This window comes from Artibeus jamaicensis, unplaced genomic scaffold (genome assembly GCF_021234435.1).
Source record: "Artibeus jamaicensis isolate MK-2021 breed Jamaican fruit bat unplaced genomic scaffold, CSHL_Jam_final contig_452, whole genome shotgun sequence".
Classification (NCBI taxonomy): domain Eukaryota; kingdom Metazoa; phylum Chordata; class Mammalia; order Chiroptera; family Phyllostomidae; genus Artibeus; species Artibeus jamaicensis.
The window spans coordinates 11962711-11983424 of NW_026521837.1; the positions used below are offsets into that span (position 1 = coordinate 11962711).

At 37.4% G+C, this 20714-nt stretch overlaps 1 protein-coding gene across 9 annotated transcripts in view; it reads left to right on the forward strand.

Moving 5' to 3' along the window:
* Window positions 1-13984, forward strand: part of PDLIM5 (PDZ and LIM domain 5) — a 214530-nt gene extending 200546 nt beyond the window's left edge. For 3 of the 9 annotated variants that reach the window (XM_053666348.1, XM_053666349.1, XM_037140106.2), the window contains 4 exons: window positions 2700-2880; window positions 5260-5380; window positions 8587-8702; window positions 10093-13884. In XM_053666348.1, the coding sequence (XP_053522323.1) occupies window positions 2700-2880; window positions 5260-5380; window positions 8587-8702; window positions 10093-10182 (508 nt within the window). In that variant the 3' untranslated portion in view covers window positions 10183-13884. Of the gene's footprint in view, window positions 1-2699; window positions 2881-5259; window positions 5381-8586; window positions 8703-10092 lie in introns of all 9 variants that reach the window. The other 6 variants (XM_053666355.1, XM_037140080.2, XM_053666350.1 and 3 more) reach the window with 6 other exon arrangements.
* Window positions 13985-20714: the final 6730 nt, after the last annotated feature.

The following is a 20714-nucleotide window of genomic DNA, read 5'->3' on the forward strand; positions in this document are numbered from 1 at the left end:
TGAACACTGGTCATTAAAGGAATAATTCTGTGGAATGGGTCTGTCTCAGTTTCAGAACCCATCGCTCTGCTGGTCTGAGCTGATCTCAACACACATTTTAGAAAATCTAGAAAATAGATGTTATTTGTGGTCCTCAATCAATTTTTCTTAAATGTCTTTATTTTCTCAGATGAACTTTGTTAACAGCCTGGTATCACTGATAGAAATGTTCCAGGAATAAAGCTCTTTATTCCACTTACATTACTAACCCTTTGCTTTAACGGCATGTGGAGTTTAAGGTTGGTTGACTGCTTTTGCAAACTGAGAAGACTCAGCATGCTGGCCACAAGGGGCCATTCACTACCTGGAGGAGCTGAAGATGTGCTCTTATAAAAAAAATCACCCCAGTAAATTTTACCGAACTACTTTAATGTTCAGACCAATGAATGTTACGGTCACAGAAAATTTAGCTTGGCAGATTTTTCAGGCATATATAACCAGGTGCCCACCTGGTGGAAAAGCTTAGACTTCTCATAAAACTCTGACTAGCTTCGAGCATTTCAACTTCTTGGTTTATATTTGAAGGAAAATTACTTGCCATATATATACTGAAAAAAGTGAAAGAAGGAACTTGTCTAGCAGGACAGTTACTTCTAAACCAGTTCAAAATTGAGAGACAACCTACTGCAAGCAACATACTTTGTTACGTAGTATGGGGACCTGTAGCCCTTTCTCCTTCTGGCAGGAATCAGCTAACAAAGGCATTCCTTGTTAAGTGATAATACAACCATAGTATCCTGAAGTTTAAAAGACAATAATAATTACTTTTCTCAAGTACTAAGAAAGCACCATGCACTAGGTTACACAAAATGGCATATTATGGAATTAAGTACAAATTGGTAGTTTATAAAATATTCACAGGGATGTAAAGTACAGCACAGGGAATGTAGTCCATAATACTGAAAGAACTGTGCATTGTACCAGGTGGGTACTGGAAACCCTGGGGGGGGCACACTTTGTAAAGTATATGATTGTCTAACACTGTGTTGTACAACTGAAACTAATACAGAATAACACTGAATATAAATTGTAATTGAAAAATAAAATATTGTATCTTTTAAGAAAAAGAAAAAAAGAAACAAAAAGTGGAGCTAGAAAACACCCACTCATACCCCACAGAACACATTTGAAACATTCAAGTGCCTTTCTTCTTCCTTGAGTCCTTCAGAATTAGGTACAGATTCCTAGTAAACATCACTGTGTATTTGCAAAGAATTCCCAATGGGGCATAGTTCCTGATTATCAGAGGCTAAAAAAGTGCTTTGACTTTATTTATGCTGCTTATTACTGTGACTCCTCTTATTAGTAATGTGACTGGAAGTAGGTATTTGATAGTAATAACAATTACCCTGTGGTGGCCCAGTGACAGTACCTGATGGTAAGGAGATCAGAGGCAGAGAGCGTCAGTTGATTGGAGCCGTATGCTAGGATTCAGGACATTCAGCTTCTGGCCCTCAGTCAGAGATTTTTATGGTATTTGTCATATCTTTTGAATATTCTATATCTCAGCTACTCCATCTGTTAAACTGAGGGCACAATAACTGCCCTGGTCTATCTCACAGGAATGCTGCACAGATAAATTTGATAAATGTTCATGGGCCTTGGAGGTAAAGCTGCTCTATGAATAAAAATTAGTGTGATGCTACTGAAAAGAAAGTTGTAGAGGCTAGAATGGTTAAGCTCCGCAGACTTCATGACTAGATAAGACTTCATAATGGATTCCTGTCCAGCAAACCAAACCTTATCCTATCAGTTCATGACTGTATGATATTTAATGGGGAAAATCTCTTTACAAATATTTGTTACCTTGATATAAATATTCATTAACAACAAGTCATGTTTAAATTAAATAAAACCTTCCTGCTCTGGCCGGTGTAGCTCAGTGGATTGAGTGCGGGCCTGCAAACCAAAGAATCAAGGTTCAATTCCCAGTCAGGGCACATGCCTGGGTTGCAGGCCAGTTCCCAGCAGGGGATGCACGAGAGGCAACCATACATTGCTATTTCTCTCCCTCTCTCCTTCCCTTACTCTCTAAAGGTAAATAAATAAAATCTTTTAAAAAATCCATTCCTTAAAAAAAAAACAACCTTCCTTAGTAGCTTCAAACAATCTCTGATACCCAGTTTACAGTTTCTATAGTCATTTTGGAGGGGTAATGATTTGATATACTTAATAAAGTTGAGAAATATATGAACCTGTGTGTAAGGAAGAGAAATTTATTGGATAATATTGTATTTAAGACTCTGACATTACCAAATTAAGATTTTTCCTTTTTTTTTTTTTTTATGCAAATGCCAAACTCTCATCTCTGCTTAAACCACATTTTTTCCGGGTCTGTTCTCTGTCACAGTTAACATCCTCATACTCAATCCTAATCACGACAGAGAGACTCACTCATTTCAACTCAGAAAGCGTAACTACCAAATCTCTTGCAGGTAGAATAAAAGGGGAGGGGCACATGGGCTTTCAGTGCTCGTACTCCTCCCCTCCTTCCACATGAATGTGCAGGAAGTCCCTATGTAAAGTGACATGCGTTCATCCCTGAGAAGGACAATTATACGAGCATTTAATTGTTCAGATATTGTATAAAAGAGATCCTACCCAGGTAAACTTTAGAAACTTTGATTCCTGAGCCAGCTTGATCTCTTTACTTCTTTCAGGGGACCATTCCTAGTGGCCCTGGGAAAATCTTGGCATCCAGAAGAATTTAACTGCGCTCACTGCAAAAATACAATGGCCTACATTGGATTTGTGGAGGAAAAGGGAGCCCTGTATTGTGAGCTCTGCTATGAGAAGTTCTTTGCTCCTGAATGTGGTCGATGCCAAAAGAAGATCCTTGGAGTAAGTAAAAGAAATCTCTTTATTCTGAGTGGGTTTTAAAGCAGAACAGTTGTTGTTATCAACCCCTTCCATCATTGTTGTCATCGGTAATTATTACTGTAAAGCAAAACTAAATAGACTTCTGTAGATAGGACTCATGGGGCCAGGTCATCTTTGGTTTTGTCTTGCCAAGCGCTGGTTTGTCTGGTGAAAGTCTAGCCACTGAGAGAGGGAAAAACAATTTACTGTGGGTGTACTACTTCAACAGGACCCTGTTTGCTGGCAATGAAGAGGCCGCACAGGACCACACACATCAGAGTTCTCAGAACTGACACCTTCGCTGTTTTAAATTAAATTCCATAGCTTTTATAAGATCAGCATTGCCCTATTTGTCAGGGTTCAAGCAGAGGGCACAGATCTCATGAAATATATAAAACAGACTTATAAATGATATGTTTTTCTTGAATGTATATAATGTTTAAAAATATAACCTCAGTTTTATGAGAGCATACCTGTGTAGAAAAAATAATAAAACCACACCTTTTTAAGGTTTTTTTTTTTTGCATAAAGGGAGTAATCTAGGTGTCAGGTACATAATAAATAATAGTGAATGAATGAATTTCCTACTCTGCAATATCCAGCTTGCAATTACTAAATAAAAGCCAGGCATTTCCTATGGGTGACCAGGAGTTAGACTTTTACTTTAGAAGCAGCCAAGTTGCCTATTCTCATACGAAACTCATATAACTAATAGAAAATTTGGAAATAGCATTGCCGAATTCTGATATTTCCAATATGAAAATATAATAGTGAAACTCTAAATTCGTATCAAGAGAAGTTAGCATGAATTATAGAGTAGTCTTAATTTTAGGCTATATCATTAACTATATCTAAAACTTGGAGGACACAGAAATTGTAAATATACCACATGAAATGCCACATGAAATATTAATTTGAACAATATATTGGGAACAAAAGTATAGAACAATTCAAGCTGTACCTTCCCAATGACAGTTAATAAGTAGAATATATTATTAGTGTTTTAGTGTATAAATCTATGGATTCTAGAATAATTAATAAAACAAAGTCAAATAACAGTCTTGGAACCAAAACAGGTTCTAGGAAATGGAAACCTGACGCTCATTGCTTCAGAGATAGGCACGAACTTCACTGAAAGGACAGATTCCCTGGACTGTGTTTTAGTTGTTTGATTACCTGTTAAAGAAGGGATAGTAATCTGTCTCAAGAATATAAAGGGAAGCATGTGCTAGAAGCCTTGAGAAATGATCCGGTTGATTGTACATTTGTTGTACATGTTCATGGTCATCCTTTTTGGGTCTGAACAGCTGTCATTTCTTTTCACTGTTCTTCAGTAGTGAATTGTGGCATTTTCCATGGCCAATAATTTATTCTATATAATTTTCTTTTGACAATATTTTTATTATAAGAGAAAATATTTTACTCTACAACAATTAGAAAACACAAAAAAGTATAAAGAATGAAATTAAAATGACTTATTTATTTACCATTCCCAGATAATTCTTGCTAACCCTCAGATGGATTTTCTTCCAGCTTGCCCCTTATAACTAATTCATTTACAAAATAATAACCATACTTTGTATATGGCGTGCTATTTTTATGGTAAATATTATGGAAAGAGTAAGTTTTCATGTTATTGACTATTCTTCAAAAATGATTTTAATGGCTACATCTCTTTCTCTCAATTCAAAGAAATGATTCCTTGCAAAATCTTCCCAAAACTTCTGCTAATTAAAATCTGGCCCAGGTGTTTGGTACTTGGTATATTTAACTGTAGGGCCATTGTTGACTAGAATCCTTGCTTTATGGTTTAAGTTTTAAGTACTCTTTTGAGTGCACGCTTAGTATAGTCACAGCTAATTTCCCAAACCCTAAACATGTGCTAAACTGATTGGTTCACACTGATTAGGTTATTGCTTCCAAAATGCACTGAAGTATGGGTTTGTTTAGTTTTTAAATGTTTGCCCTTTCTCCATGAGATTTTCAAGAAAATACTGTGAAACTTTTATAAGTTAATGTTTCCTGACACCCTTTGAGAGAAAGCAGAATGTATTGTAGCAAGTGCTTATGAAATGATTACTTTATTCACCACTCAAATGATGTTTAAACAATACACTAATCATTCTTTAAAGAAGTTTATTGATACTATTTGTGAAAAATGCACATTATATAGTGCATCTGTTTAGATGATTTGTAAGCCTGTTCCTTTGTATCTCCTGTTACTTAGGAGGAAAGCTCAAGGCAAAGACAAAGCATGTGTATGTACTTTGTTCAGTTTGAAAGGGCTGTATTGGTTGAGCTAGTCAGAGAAGTATTTGTGTATTGTTATCTTTTTTATATCCAATTACCTTTCTGCAACAGGAAGTCATCAATGCTTTGAAACAAACTTGGCATGTTTCCTGTTTTGTGTGTGTGGCCTGTGGAAAACCCATTCGTAATAATGTTTTTCACTTGGAGGATGGTGAACCTTACTGTGAGACTGGTAAGCTTCTGAAGCCATTAGTTTAAGTTTCAAATGAAGGTAACACATTAACCCTATATTGCTATGAAGTTGAAAAGATATATTAGGCAGAATAGTTTTCCTCATTGTTTTGGGAACATTTAATGTTACCCTAAATATATGACAAAATAACTACACATAATTTTACGTGACTGTCAAAACAGATAGCCCCAACTTAAAATTAAGAGACATGAGCACGTGTAAGCTTTACTTAGGAGAAAAACACTTTGCCTGAATTCCTGATCATTTTTGTCTATAAATTCTGCCAAATCCTATAGCATTCAGCTACCTCTTAAAATCCAGTAACTAAAATTTGAGTTGTTATAAACATGGCAAGTATTCAATTTTTGAATATGATACTGATTTGCTCTTTAAGGCAATTTCCTTAATAATCATTTGGAAATCCTTTGTTACTTTAACCAAAGGGGAGGGTAATCCTGGCCCCAGTTGCTCCCTCGGTAAAGTGAATTTTAATAAACTAGCTCTAAGGACCAGACATTTGCTTTATTATCTGACATCTGGACACTTCCTTTTCCTCCCTAGAAGCTGCGAGTGGACTTTCATAGCACTTAATCATTAATATTACCCTTGCCTAGACTTTACTACCGTGCATATATTTTTCAAAAATAAAATATTTCCCTTTGTCATGCCTTCACTCACTATACTGCATTTCGTCTATGGAGTTTTGTTGTTGTTCTGCCTTGAAAATCTGAGAGCAGTATTAGAAGAAGGAATTATTCCACAGTAGTCAAGTTAAAGGAGCAGTCCGCTTCTAATTTGAGGCCAGTCAACATCACCCAGTCCTTTTTTGCTCACTCAGTATCTTCTTATTTTCACCTTTCTTAGTTCCCTAGTTAGGACCAATTTAGATCCATGTCACACTATGCAGTGGGAGGCCCTGCGGAAATCCTAGTGAACCGGCCCCTGGGCTTTACTGGGACAGGTGGGCTACAAGCTGTCCCCCCTGGTTCCATCAGAATACTTTACATTTTGTAATGCCACTTAATTCTTCTGAAGAAGGAGCTTTTTGCTTTTTTGTTTTAAAAGCTTTGTGAGATATTTGGACTAAATGGTAGATAGTCCCTATCTAGCCAAAACATATAAAAAAGTATCTAGCTTTAATATATTTAATGTATGTAAGAAGTCCTATTTTTAAAATGCCAAAATTGAGCCCTGGCTGGTGTGGCTCAGTGGATTGAGTGCCGGCCTGCGAACCACAGGGTCGCTGGTTCAATTCCCAGTCAGGGCACATGCCAGTTGCAGGCCAGGTCCCAGTAGGGAACATGCAAGAGACAAGCACCCTCATGTTTCTGTGCTTCTGTTTCTCCCTCCCTTCCCCTCTGTCTAAAAATAAAATGAATAAAATCCTAAAACCGAAACCCCAAAAATTGCTTATAGAGAGGGAAAAGCATTATTGAAGTCTATTTTACTGTCACTTCTGATCATCTTGGTCTATTTTTGTTCTTTTTCTTTAACCTCCTAGCCTTGTTTTTAACCCAGCCTTTCACTATCCCAAAATCTAGTAGTCATCTGGGATTCTGCACTTTCTCTCATTCTTCCTACATCCAGTTTATTTAGTAAATTCTAACATATACCCCCTGTGTTTACGTCTAACTCATTCCTTTCTCTCCATGTCAGCCGTCATGTCTAAATGCAACTCATTCTCATGCTTTGCCTGGACATTGTAATTGCCAGCTCAGTGTTACATCCTCTGTTCCCCAGCCCTCAAATAGTGGTCATTGTACTACTATTACAATGGTAGTACAGTGTTTAAATGTGAATTATACTGTTCACAGGTTCTGTTAGGAGTAAAAATTGTATTCCTTGTGAGCACCTGCTTTGCTGGTGTTACCTCCCACCACCTTACTTACCTGCAGTCCCTGGCTTCTAGGTTCCATACAGGGGCCCATACAGCTTGCTACAATCCTTCCCACCGCAGGGCTTTTGTACTTGCTCTCTCTTCTAACTGGAATGTTCCTCCCCAGCTGTTCTCTGGCGGTTCCTCCTTTCTTTTTCCAGTCTCAACATAACTATTACCTCCTCAGACAGGCCCCCCTATGTACTGTTATATTATATCATAGTTATTTTTTATCCCCCAGTTAATTTACATCACATCACTATTTTCTTTCCTTCATGGTAATTTTTACAGTCTGAATTTGTTTGTTATTTATTTTTAAAATGCAATAAATCATGACATCCTGCTCGCAAGGATAGTAAAAGCACCACGAGGAGAGCAACACATCAGTTTCCTTCGCCACCGTAGCCCTGAGTGCATGGAACAGGGCCCGGCACATGGCAGGACTCTGGCTGTATGTTGAACAGGTAGTGAACATTGAAGGTTGGTGAGAAAGGTGAATCGGGTTGCACAGATAGCCTGCTTTCTCCAGCCCAAGCTGGGTGGAAATATCCAAGGCCAAAAGGTGAACCATGAGTAAACACAAGTAGTGAGAGTACCTGCATGTAAGAAAGTTAAAGTGCCTATAATTCTAATTTAGTAATAATGAAGAAATACCTTGACAAATTGCTTTCTTCAGAAGGAAGTCCTATTACTATTTTATAACTATAATCTGTGCCAAGTAAATAGTATTCTCTGGCTAATGATTTTAAGCATGAAGTCATAAAATTGTAAGGGAACTATAGCAAAAAAAACAAAACAAACCTAGTGGCTAATATTGTAACATGGTCCAGCTGGAAACTCGGTCATGGATCTTTTTCATGGAAGTTATCTGTGACTTTTTTCTTCCTCAGCAAGTCAGGTATGCTATAAAATTTGCTAATACCCATTATTTCTTTCTGGTTGAAGTTTATTAGGCTTTATTATTGCTAGTTATTGGAAGTTTTTTTGCATTGTATTGAAGTAGTCATGTCTGTTGATAACTTGTGTGTTCTTGTTTATATATACATATTTGGGCATTTAAATAGTTGGAGAGAAATGAAAAGTATTACCTGGGAAAGTAGAATAAAGGGTGTTAAGTTGTATAAATAGTATTTACCAAGAGTAACCTGAAACATGCCATGCATGTATCTCAAACCAAATACTATGCCACCTGAAAATGTTTCAGTTACTAATAACTTTTTCAGTTACTAATAACTTTTTCATTCAATTCCAAATTTGTTGCTGCTTTCTAGGAACTGTCATTCTAAAGCTCTGTCATGTTTGAATGATGTCTCCTCCTCCCCCAACACAGATTACTATGCCCTCTTCGGTACAATCTGCCGTGGGTGTGAATTTCCCATAGAAGCGGGTGACATGTTCCTGGAAGCGCTAGGCTACACCTGGCACGACACTTGCTTTGTGTGCTCAGTAAGTAAACACATTTCTGAATTAAAGGAGCACAGTATGGGCAGTTCTAGCACACACACTGAATGGAATGAACAGTTCTTATATCTTTCAATCCTTTAAACCTAAAAATACTTGTACAGTGATTTTGAAAGTTGTTTATTAAAAATTTTGGCACTTTTAAAAATTACTTGGCATGGAATTAAATGCTTACCATTTAGAGAAAAATCATGTTTTTAATACAGTTTTGTTTCCAAGGAGAAGCCATATATTTATTAAAACAGGAAGAGTCCTTTACTTTAAAAAAAAAACTCTTTTTATTGGAGTTTTTTAGTAATTTTTAGAAGCATAGGTACTTCTTAAAATATAAATAAACAATTATTTTAAAATCTATTATTGAATTAACATTGGGAGTAAACTATATGTTAACTTTCTTTCTTAGCAATAGTTTATGAATATTTTTTCTTTTTGAGACTACAATAAGCTTGTAGTAATAGATTTACCTATATTTCATATTTTAATACTTTTCATGAGCATAGATTCAGAGATTAACATTAACCCTAGATATGCATTTTTTATTTAGCAAGTATATGTTTAATAAAGATAATCCATTCAGATGTTTGACTTTAAAAAGATTAATATATCTAAAGTTTCAATAACTATTGTATGAAGGGAACAAAGTAATGTTAATGGAAGTTGAATGATTATCCCAAATGTTACCATTAAACTCAATTTTGTTTGCCTTATCCATCTCTTAGATGTCATAAAATCTATTAAGCAATTTTTAGCAGATTTGCCCTCGATTCTCTTGTAGAGCTTCTCATGAGCACTTTAATTAACAAAGGCAATAGGAAAGACAAGAAGACATAAATGTGAATAGTTAACGGACTGCATAACCATCCAGCAACCAGATGGTGACCAGATTTTTTATTATAAGAAACTAAAGGATGTATTTAAAAAAAAAAAACTCTCAAGAATTTTATGCCTGTGTGTCTAGGGGCTTAAGAATGTTTGGTAAAGCAATTGTGTTGTGTTTTCTGTTTGAATGCCTTGGTTGTCTGCAACAAGAGGTAGATTAAAAGCATTGATTAGAATTTGGGAAGAGAAATTATATCAATATTTAGTGTGACCTCTTTGGGTGTTAATTTTTCATTAGGGCCAACTCTCAATAAAGAGAAATAATGATAAGTAATTTAAATAAATTAGAATACATTCCAGAAAAAGTCGTTCTTTATTGCTCTTCTTCCCTCCTAAAAGAGGAAATGAAGTAGAGTAATTGTGAAACGTCAAGATGTCTAACACATCCCAGTGAAGTGCTTTGTCATCATATCCATTGGGTGAAAAACCATTTTCCCCTTCATGCATACTTGATAAAATAATTATATATTACCTCATATCTTACTTTTTTCCCCAGGTGTGTTGTGAAAGTTTGGAAGGTCAGACCTTCTTCTCCAAGAAGGACAAGCCACTTTGTAAGAAACATGCTCATTCTGTGAATTTTTGAAAGCCAGCATTTCAGAAGACAAGAAAGAAATTTGAAGAGAAAGAGGAGAATTAAAATTACCAATTGATTTTTAGATTCAATATTGATATGGATATTTGAAAAATAATAGTACGCCTTAACCGATAAACTCCAGATTTAAAAATGAAATCTATGAGGAAATATGTGGCTTCATAACATAGACAGTATGACACTTGTTATTACTTTTTTCTGTATTTTCTGCTCATAAAATGGGTTTTATAAAAATGAATTTCCTGGTTGACTATTAAATTGATCTTAGAATAAATTAGTGACGAATTAAATTTTAGAATAAAAACTCCAGCCTCTGTGCTGAAATAATTATGCTTGCTTTCCTTAATAGGTAGTTACAAGTAAATCTGTAAATGGCAATGAAAATGCCTTATACTTTCTGTAAGTGACACATTGAGTTTTTTTAAAAAATAGTGTTTACCTTTAAAACTATTTAAAATATGAGTTTAAATGGAGAATTTTATCAATAGTAGTAGCAGGTATCCATTTTTAAAAGCTGTGGATTTTAAAAAAATTTCCCAGTTGATCATCCCACTGAAGAAAGGACAACGAGATTTTTGATCAAAATGTGTCATACCAATAAGAGATGCTATATTTTTATACCCCTCGAAAGCCACCACATATAGCTCATAAATCTCAAACTTTTGTCTTTTATTAAAACATGACCATTTTTATTCATTGCATACGTTTTATCACCTATGGTAAAGTCATGTTCCTTGTTTGTCTCATTTTTTTATGCTCTGATAAAGAGCTAATTGAACAACTTGGACTGTGATAGTTTTCCCTCTCTTTGAAGAGAATAAATAGAAGAGAATATGACTGGGAATTATAGTATATTAAAGTATTGGATCCAAAATATTCTCCTCCCCTTTTTGACAGTGAATTAGTTTCACAGTTGTCCTACTGACTGACTGATGAACGTTTGAGAGCTCTCTGCAGAATAATATTTTTCTTAAAGTCACAATTAGAAAAATTTTAAATTGGTTTGTGGATGTGATAAAATCTAAATTATTTTTTTCTTTTTGATAGTTCTCTTTCAATAATAAACGAACCACTTCCAGATGTGATCACGAAGTCTGGAAAACTTTTATGCACAGCGGTTTGGTAGTAGAGGAGGGGAGCGTGATTAATTACCCAGTCTGGCCCACTGTTTGTGTTCTTCATTTGGGAGAAACATACACAGGTACAACATGAAGACAGAGAAACAACTGTGGTGAAGTTGTAATAGATCCTATTGACATTTGCCCAATGAGAAAAGAAATCACAACATTTGATGTTTTTCTCTTTGTTTCCAGAATGGATGAAAGTTCATGATCCCGCTAAGTGATAGTTTTAATTTGTTTTGAGGTGCTTTCAAATTTGAGATTGAACCCCAAGTCCTTCCTCCCCCATCACTTACTGATGACTTCACTTCCACTGTGTACGTGTTTGTGATAGAGAAGGATTTTAGGCTACCATATTTGTTTAACCTCCCTAAGAATCTTTTAAGGCATCTGTCCTGAAAGCTGTTAATTTATGGTGTAGCAGATGTAAACTTTATGCAGATAATAATTAACTGGGGATAAAGAATGAGAAGGGCGATACAAAGTGGCAAACCGAATGCTTCACCAGTAGCAACCCTAAGCCACCTTTTCACCCTGCATCTTGTAGGCAGGTGGGAAATTGCTCGTTTTGTTTTTTTAAGTGCTGGAACGGAATTATGTATTATTTCTCATTGCTGCTGAAACCACCTATAGAAGATGTACACGCTAATATGCATTGTCATATCTTAATGTCAGTCTTTTGCTTTACACAGTATAAAATCAGTTGGTGGTTTTGTTTTGGTGTGGTAGAATGTGTTGTTGTTTAGTTTTGCCTTTATAGATTATATGCCGAGATAGTTTTTGGTATGTCAATGGCATTTGGGTATTTCCTTCAAAGAATTTTATTTGACCTGGATTTTTTATAAAATGATCTCACATTAATATATCATTCTATTAGATTTTTCTTTCTGCATATGATTCATAGAGTATAATGTTGGCATTTCTTTAAATTTTATCTTTAAGAGAATAACATTACTTCCTAATTTATCATTGTCATTGTGCTTTGTTCTGCTTTTCTCTGTCAGTTCCTAAAACAGTTAATCCTATGAAATAAATATTGATTATAACCCATAAGAATCTCTGTATTTTCTAGTGGGTAATGCCATATTTAATCCACCAGCATCAATCTTTTAATAACTCAGGCAGAGCACTTTATTCTTCTGGTAAGCTCCCTGAATATTTATTTTCCTGATTAGAAATATTCTATGTCAGTAGCATTTTTAAAATTATTATGTCTTTACTGTAGAGCTTTAACTTTTTAATCCCTCAAGATGTATATGTTGGAATTCTGTACTTAGTACAATGCAGATTAAAATCATAGTACGTGACTTTAAAAAATCCCATATTTGGACTTCCAAGTTCAAGATGTTAGTAATAGGTTCGGACTTTAACATTTCTCTAGACTGACAAGGACAGAATGTTGCCCACTGAAGTAGCAAACCTAAAAACAATCCCGTGTGCTTACCCTTACAGTAGCTCACACATTTCCTATTGGTTCATGTAGAGTCTGAAACTAACATCTAATCATTTGATCAGTATTAAAACAAATAAGGGTTTCAATCTTCAAAATATTAGTGTAGCATTATGTTTAAAAATTATCTATGGCAAAAATGTATTTATGGTGCCATTTTCAAGGAGTACTATCTTTGGATCAATTTTATAGAAAGGAGTTGCTTCCTCTCCCTGTTCGTGTGTGAGTCTAGCATTGGCCTGTTAACACTTGTGCGAGGCTTGCACTTCAGTCATCCCTGTTGGGAGGAGAGGCTTTTCAGAGGGGTGGCGCACACGCTGAGTAGTTTTCCACAAACCCAGTGTGGCTTCAGTTCGTCACTCTTCATCCCCCAAATGTTTTAAGGTATTGGGTTTGGATTCTCAATGTATCATTTACCTTATCTATTTATCTCCATTTTCTGTCTCTTTACATTTTTAAGTTTGTATAAATATCTGTGCCATTTTGCTTTTGGATGTATTTTCTAATTAAAAAACCACATACAAAATATAATCAGCATACTAATACCTTACTGAGCCCATGATAAATAAATAGCTGCAGTGATGTAGACGGACTCCCCTGGTTTTTCTTTTGGGGTGGCAAAGTGGTTTCCGTTATTGTGGGACAGGCTCAGAGGACAGGAAGAGATGTAATAACTCTCAAGAGGATCTCCTTACAGCTTATCAAAATGTCCCAGAAATAAAACATTTGAAAATACTGTCACATTTATTTTACTTGAATCCAGTTTTATGCTCTGCACGTGTCATATGTATACAAATGTTTGTGGATTTAGTTGATAAATAAGCTCTTTGTCCTTTTAAAATATTTATTACTGAAAGTATGTATGGGAGTAACCTGCCATATCAAGCATTATATTGCATCATATATCATATTCAAACAACATTAAATCATCTTCTACATTTTTAGATTTGTCATCGACCAGGGTAGGTTACTTCATGCTTAACGCATCCCAGTCTCATTAGCGAACTTTTCTGTAACTAGGTAGGCTCACCTATTCCTCGTTTGTTTATTGGTGTGAGTAAGATTTTTTTTTCCAACTGTGTAAAGTTAAGAGGAATGTTTCTGTCACAGGCTGTATATTGGGAATAAAAGACAAATTCAAGTCTATTTGCTCACAGTATATTAAACTCCAGAAGCCAAACTTACAAGGGCATCAAGTCTGCATCTGACACTTTAATAGCTGCTGTTTGGTTTCTATCAATCACGTCATTGCACATTAAAATGCACCGACAAAATAAGAGATCTGTCATTCCTTCGTTAAGAAACAGTAATCCAGTACAAGATTTATAGGTTTAAGACTCAACAGCGTGTGTTCACAATAAATCCCCATTCAGTGCTCAAACCAGAACAAGCCTCCCTGTCGTTCAATGTTTTCTGCTCAAATGTCCCCAATATAAGATTATCAAAGCTTTTCTTACAGAACTACATATAAAATCCTTTTTGCCTGCAAAAGCTTAATTTAGGTTGGCGGTTTCCCTTTTTGAGTAGTTTCAGACAAGATCTTGGTTATATCAGAAACACATAGGTACTGATGTATTATTAGCAGGCCTGGTGTTAATTAGGGAGAATTACCAGAAATAGTTTGCTTTGTGGGAATTTATTACAGAATCACACTTGACTGATGGCAGAATAGGAGTTGCTGAGAGAGAGCAGCTCCCACTCATAACCACTAATTAACAGGGTGCCAAAATTCCGCAGAGAAGGTTTCATCCCAAGTGTGGGGGCCGCACAGGGAAAATGGTTCCTTTGCAGTATTTAAAGTTTAAAAGAGGAAAGGGGCTAGGACACATGGCTACCCAAAGGGACTCAGACTGATACGGTTTTGTGTTGTACTTATGAATGAGAGCATTTAACTCAGGAAGCACCAAGCCCAAAAGTTTGTGAAAGAACCCCTTTCCCCCCAAAAGTCAGTAGTGGGCTGTGTATTTATCATACTCAGGAGAGAGATGCATAGTATTTTGAATGTGGCAAGTGTCTGATCCGCTCAACTGTTACGTGAGGAGAATTTAGAACCCACTATTTGACTGTGGTATTATATTTCTGACCTTTCACTCTACTCCATGATTTAGAAGCTGTCTGAGTAGGTGGCAAGATTGCATCAATGATTAAAAAGAAAGGTGTGGCTTCCACACCTTGAGCACCAAGCGGGGGGGAAAGCAAGGTGTGTTTCGTGATCGCCACTAATGACAGGGCGCTGAGGGAGCCCTAGTAAATGAGATTGCCAAGAAGGCACTTTTTGCCTGTGTTTGTAACTGTGTGTGATCACATACAATAAAGCTTGGAGCTGTTGCTTAGCATAGAAGAATAAAACATCTCCATGTCCGAAAACCACTGATCGCTGACCGCAGGGAGAAAAGTAAAACAATTCAGAATCCACAGAGAACACAATTTGTCATTTTCTCTTCAAGCAAATATGGTTCCCATGTAAAATGACTTTGCTACCCAGTCCATGAATTGACTGACGTGGTTTCTAATGCATCCACGCTTTAAGGCACAAAGTTCTTCTTTAATAATTGGGGTCTAACTTAGTTTTTCATCATGTTCTAAATGGTCACATTTGCTCTCTAGTTCAAATATACTTCAGGTTTGTTTTTTTTTTTTCTTTCACTTGTAAAGCATGCACAGCTGGTGCTATTCTAAACACTCAAAAATGCTGTTGTTTAAAGTATTTCAGTAGGCTATAGAATCTTCAGAGGTGTCTTGGTTTTTTATTCCTACTGCATCACCAATATGCCAAATGGTTCCCTTGGTAAATAAGACAGTAAATTGAGCTCCAGTGACTGATCATACAAATAACAAATTCTTATGTAAATAAAAGTCTTCACTTAGGTGACTCTATATGGATGCCATCTGCCCTGGAAGCTTGAGAATCCTGAGGATCTCCAGCCTCCGTTAAATGCAGTGGAGAGCAGAGAATCATGGAGCTTTTCAAGTATAAAAATTCAAATTATAAGTTAAATTTATTTGGGCTTTATAAGCTGAAACCATTCATTTTGCTCTGTTAAATTATTATGCTACCACGGCTTAATAATTTGTTCTGGAACCATTATCAATACTTCAAATGAAACATGAATTTAATAAGCACCAAAGTGAACCCAGTATTTCTGCCCCAAGAAAAGACATAAATCAGTGATGTGACTCTATTATAGTCTGTTTGTTCTTGAGTATCCAGGAAGTTCTACGTGATCTTTAACAACATTGGCGTGGTATAGCTGTTGAGAGGAAGTCAGAGCCTGGGGGAGATGTGTTGGATACTCCTAGAGGGTCAGACTTGGAACCAATCAGGAGGCAGGAATCACACAGTGACTTAGCAGTAGAAGTGTAATATAAAGCATTACTAGCTAAGCTATGATAAGACAGTAACTCTGAAAATACAAAGAGTACTCAAAAAGGGTAACCTAGGGCTGAGAGAGAGGACCCACAGAAGGACAACCTTAGATGAAGTACTCCTTCCGAAGGCTAGAGGTCAGACTTTGTTGGGAAAAGTGTGGTCAGGGTTTACCGAACAACGGAGGAGTGCTCTGCTGAGGCTGGAGGTGATCCTCATTTGCTGGGAACAAGGCAACGGGGTTGCAGATAAGCCAAGCTCGGTGGGTGGGTGTGCGAAGAAAGTTGAGGTCCTGCTGCGGGTACGAGGCCTGCATGTAGAGGACTGCAGCAAAGTGGCGAGGGAGCCTGGCCACGCAGGGGAGTCACTGTTGTGCACTCCAGATGCATCGCTGGGGCAGAGCGCCACCAGATGTCCCCACTCACATGCACCATGGATGGACAAGCAGCTGGAGCAAGGAAGAGCAAAATGCAGCACCTGAGCCCAGGAAGAGAAGCCCCTTACTTCTGAAATATTTCTTCAGCTCCCTTGGCCTATGGTGGACAAAGCTTAACACTGTGCTCACTCTGAAGGAGAAATACTTAGAGTCCATTCGTTACCACAGAGCAGGTAGTGAAGGCAAACTTGCAACTGAGAAATCAAAGCGGCAATTGGCACAACCGGGCACAATGTAAGAATTTTAGATTTTCAACTATACCTCACAATCCAGAACACCTGTGCATGTTCTTGGGAAATTGGAAAGTCAAACCCTACATTTTTTTTTATTGTCAGAAACCTGCTGATAATTACGTCTTCTGGGTGAAAAGTAAACGTGTCTCATTCATTGTGCTTTTCAGAGTCTGTCCTCTATAAACAGCCCATTAATTGAACAGTTCTAAATATTTAAGAGATTTAGTGGGGACTATACTCATAAATAACCTGGGTTTTTCATGGGTTTATTTTATTACACTGCAATGCTTTTCCTACAATTAAAAATGAATAAAACATTCTTAATTGAAGGTTTGTGTTCATTGGAATTTCAGTTAGAGGTTTTTCTGTATAAACCCAAACCTCTATCAATAGCAATGTATTGTTTCCTGAGATTTTATTTTTTTTAGACCTGACTGATGCAGCTCAGTTGGTCGGGCATGTCCTGCAAAGCCAAGGTTCGCCGGTTCCATCCCTGGTCAGGGCACGTGCCAGGCTTGCAGGTTCAGGCCCTGTTCTGGCGCCTGTGGGAGGCAGGTGGTCAACGTTTCCCACACCGATGTTTCTCTCCCACCCCCTCCTTCTAAAAATAAATAAAATCTTTTTCTAAGGTTTTTTTTAAAAAGGAAGAGAAACAACAATGCGAGAGAAAATTGATGGGCTGCTTCTCACACACTCTGACGGGATCAAACTGGCGACCTTTCGTTTTGCGGAAGAAGACAACAACCGCCTGAGCTGCAAAGGTCAGGGCTAAAAGGGATTATTTTTATATTCAGTAATAGAAAGCAAACATTAAAATTTCCCTTTCACAATAAACTACACCATGAAGGATAAAGCCCAGTGGGTCTATAATTGTATTTGTTGTAGAGCCTTTGTAAGTCATGTGATATATTACCTGTTAAACTAGAAAACACTGGTACACCTCAAGGTTCTAAAAACTGGAGAAACTCTGAGAGTCAAGTATTTTTAACCCATGTATTAGGGATGAGGAAATGAAAACTCAGAAATGATTCTCTGAAAACATAAGTTATCTGGCAAATTTGAGACTTAAACTTTCTATTAGGAAAAAACTTACTCTTACATCCACATTATTTTAGCAAGATAAAATAATCTCGCTAAGATTATTAATCTCACTTATCTTATTAATAAGGGGAAATTCCCATATTTTCAGTTAGTAAAGGACAGGTTTAAGAATTACTTAATTTCTCTCTGTAACTATCTGACTGATACAGTTGCCTGCTGCACAGATGTCAATATTCGGGGAGTTTGCAACTGGACCATCTGTTCCGGGAGGGTATTTGTGACATGGTAGGCCTCTCTGCAAGGCACCATTTGTGCTGTTCTTTGTGCTTTTAATACATTTCAAAGAAGCACAGGAATAATAAGAGTAAGTTTATTATTGTTTAAAGTGTAGGTAATGCCAAATGTGATACCAAGCAAATGAAATGGCTGTAGGAAATGCAATTAAAATTACTTCCACAAATGAGAAGGCTGTAGGAAATGCAATTAAAATGACTTGCACATGCAGAGCTCAATAATACCCATTTATAAGATGTTGGGAAACAAGTCAGGATGGCTGACACCCAGTTCATTGTTTACTCTGCAGTGTGATAAAGACAGTTCCGGCCTGTGAGTCTGAGGAGTAGAAGATGGAAAAGGTGTGACCTCAGCATGAAACTGCATACACGTCCAATTATGCAGAGAAGGGTGCCTGAGATTCGTTTTATTCAATTGAAAGAAAATCTCTCTGCTGTTTGGTAATGGCAGGCACCACCGCTAAGTCTGCTGAAGCACAGCTGGAAAATCCAGCTGCCCCCACATCTGTTTTGCATGACCTTTCAGTCGTCAGCAAATACTTCTGCCTCTCGGAGTGGAAGTCTAGGTAGGGTATGGCCGTGTGACTTTCTGAGCTACCTCTATGGAAAACATACGGGAACAAAGTTCACGCATGCCATGCTCTGCGCCCAGAAATTACAGACTTGTCTGGGTAACGTTAAGGTTTTGACCTATCGAGAGTGCTCACACCTGCTTCTTACATTCAAGTTGTTAAGCCTTTGTTCACAGAATGAGACATATTATGAAATATGTTACTGGACTGCCATGGCTTACATCTTAAGTGCTTAGGCTCTTAAACTGGTTCAAACTAAAATCACATTGATAAAACATCGTCCTTTAGACTTCTAACGTTGACATTTATTACACATCAGAAACTTCTGTCACTTCACTTTACTCTCAAATTCTTTGAAAGCCATCACTTAGTTATACAGTGTTTGCTTGAGGTCTAGGTTGTAGTGAAATGTTCTGAGGATACAAAAGGGCAAAATCACTAGAGTCTCCTGAAAAGATTGTAGTTAAGTGCACTCTTGTACTAATGAATTTCATTCTCCCACTAATAGCATGGGAACCTCGGGATGTGTTTACGAACACAGTTCTGTTTATCTCAAGAGCGGCTTAAACTTTGGCAGAAGTAGAGCATTATGGTGATACTGCGTATGGTAATTTTATGTAAATCTATGAGTCACGTGCTTAAAGAGAGCAGACTTTGACCTGAAGGAACGCACACATTGGTATTTGATAGACCTGTCTGAGTGTGCATCTTGATTATACCCAGGTTGAACCTGTACATATGGTTGTCCCAGCCAGGCCAATAATTTGGATCACCTCTAAATCAGTGGTGTCAGGGTTTTTTGGTTTTCATTCAACATTTACGTAGAGGGAGGACCGAGTGCTTTGTTGAGAGAAAGGAGGGGGTGGGGGTCCCTAGAAGAAGAGCTAACCTAAAAAGCTCTGATGTACTCAGCTCAGCCCCTCACCTGCCCACCCCACTCGGGAAAGCAGCCCTCAGACAGGAGTTGCCTGGGGTTGCTCCAGAATCTCCCTGAAGAGTCTCAGTCCCTGACTCTAAGGGGCTGCTTATCAACCCCATCCAACCCCATGGCGTTCTCTTGCCAAGACTGACCTGAGGAAATTACAATTTTCTCCATCTCATAAAGTTTCCAGTGATGTTTCAGAGCTCCTGGTGGATTGGCAGCCTGGGCAGGCGATCAGCAGGCCGACTTCTTTAACTGGCGTTCCCTCACTTAGGGACCTTCTGACCTGGGAAAGGCTACAGAACTTGGTTAAGCCTGTGTTTTTGTTGTTGCTGTTTGCTTTCATTGTTTCTGTTTTGTTGTTTACTGGAGTGTCACCATCTCGAAGGGTAATTCCCTGAGACCTCGGAGAGGTGTGGCCACACTTAAATGAGAGAGTGTGCTACAGAACTACAAAGAACGTATCAGGCCTTTTTTTTTTTTTTGAGGCGACAGTAGGAGATACTAATCAAAACACAAATTTAAATTGTTAATATTTTGTTCATAGAACGAGACATACCAGGTAATGTGTGAATGGACTGCGATAGCTTAAGTCTTAAGTGCTGCCAAACAAATTTGGGAATTGCTGTCAGCTATCTGAGAGACTTACAATACATATTTAAGCTGAATAGTTTTTTTTTTCTTAAGATTTTATTTATTTATTTTTGGAAAGAAGGGAAGGGACAGAGAAAGAGGGAGAGAAACATCCGCGTGAGAGAGAAACATCAGTTGGTTGCCTTGTACCTGCCCCAACCAGGAACTGAACCTGCAACCCAGGCATGTTCCCCCACTGGGAATCGAACCTGCGACCCTTCACTTTTTGGGATGTTGCCCAACCGACTGAGCCATGTCAGCCAGGGTTAAGCTAAATCATCTTACTATGAAAAATGTAAATAACAATTTTAAATAGGCATTTCCTTAATATACTTGACCACAAACCCCTTTATTTAAAGAACATCAGTTAATACCTTATTGTACATAATACAATTTGGGAAATACTGGCTTATCCCCCACCCCCTTTTTTTGTTGAATGCCCTGGGTCATGCCTG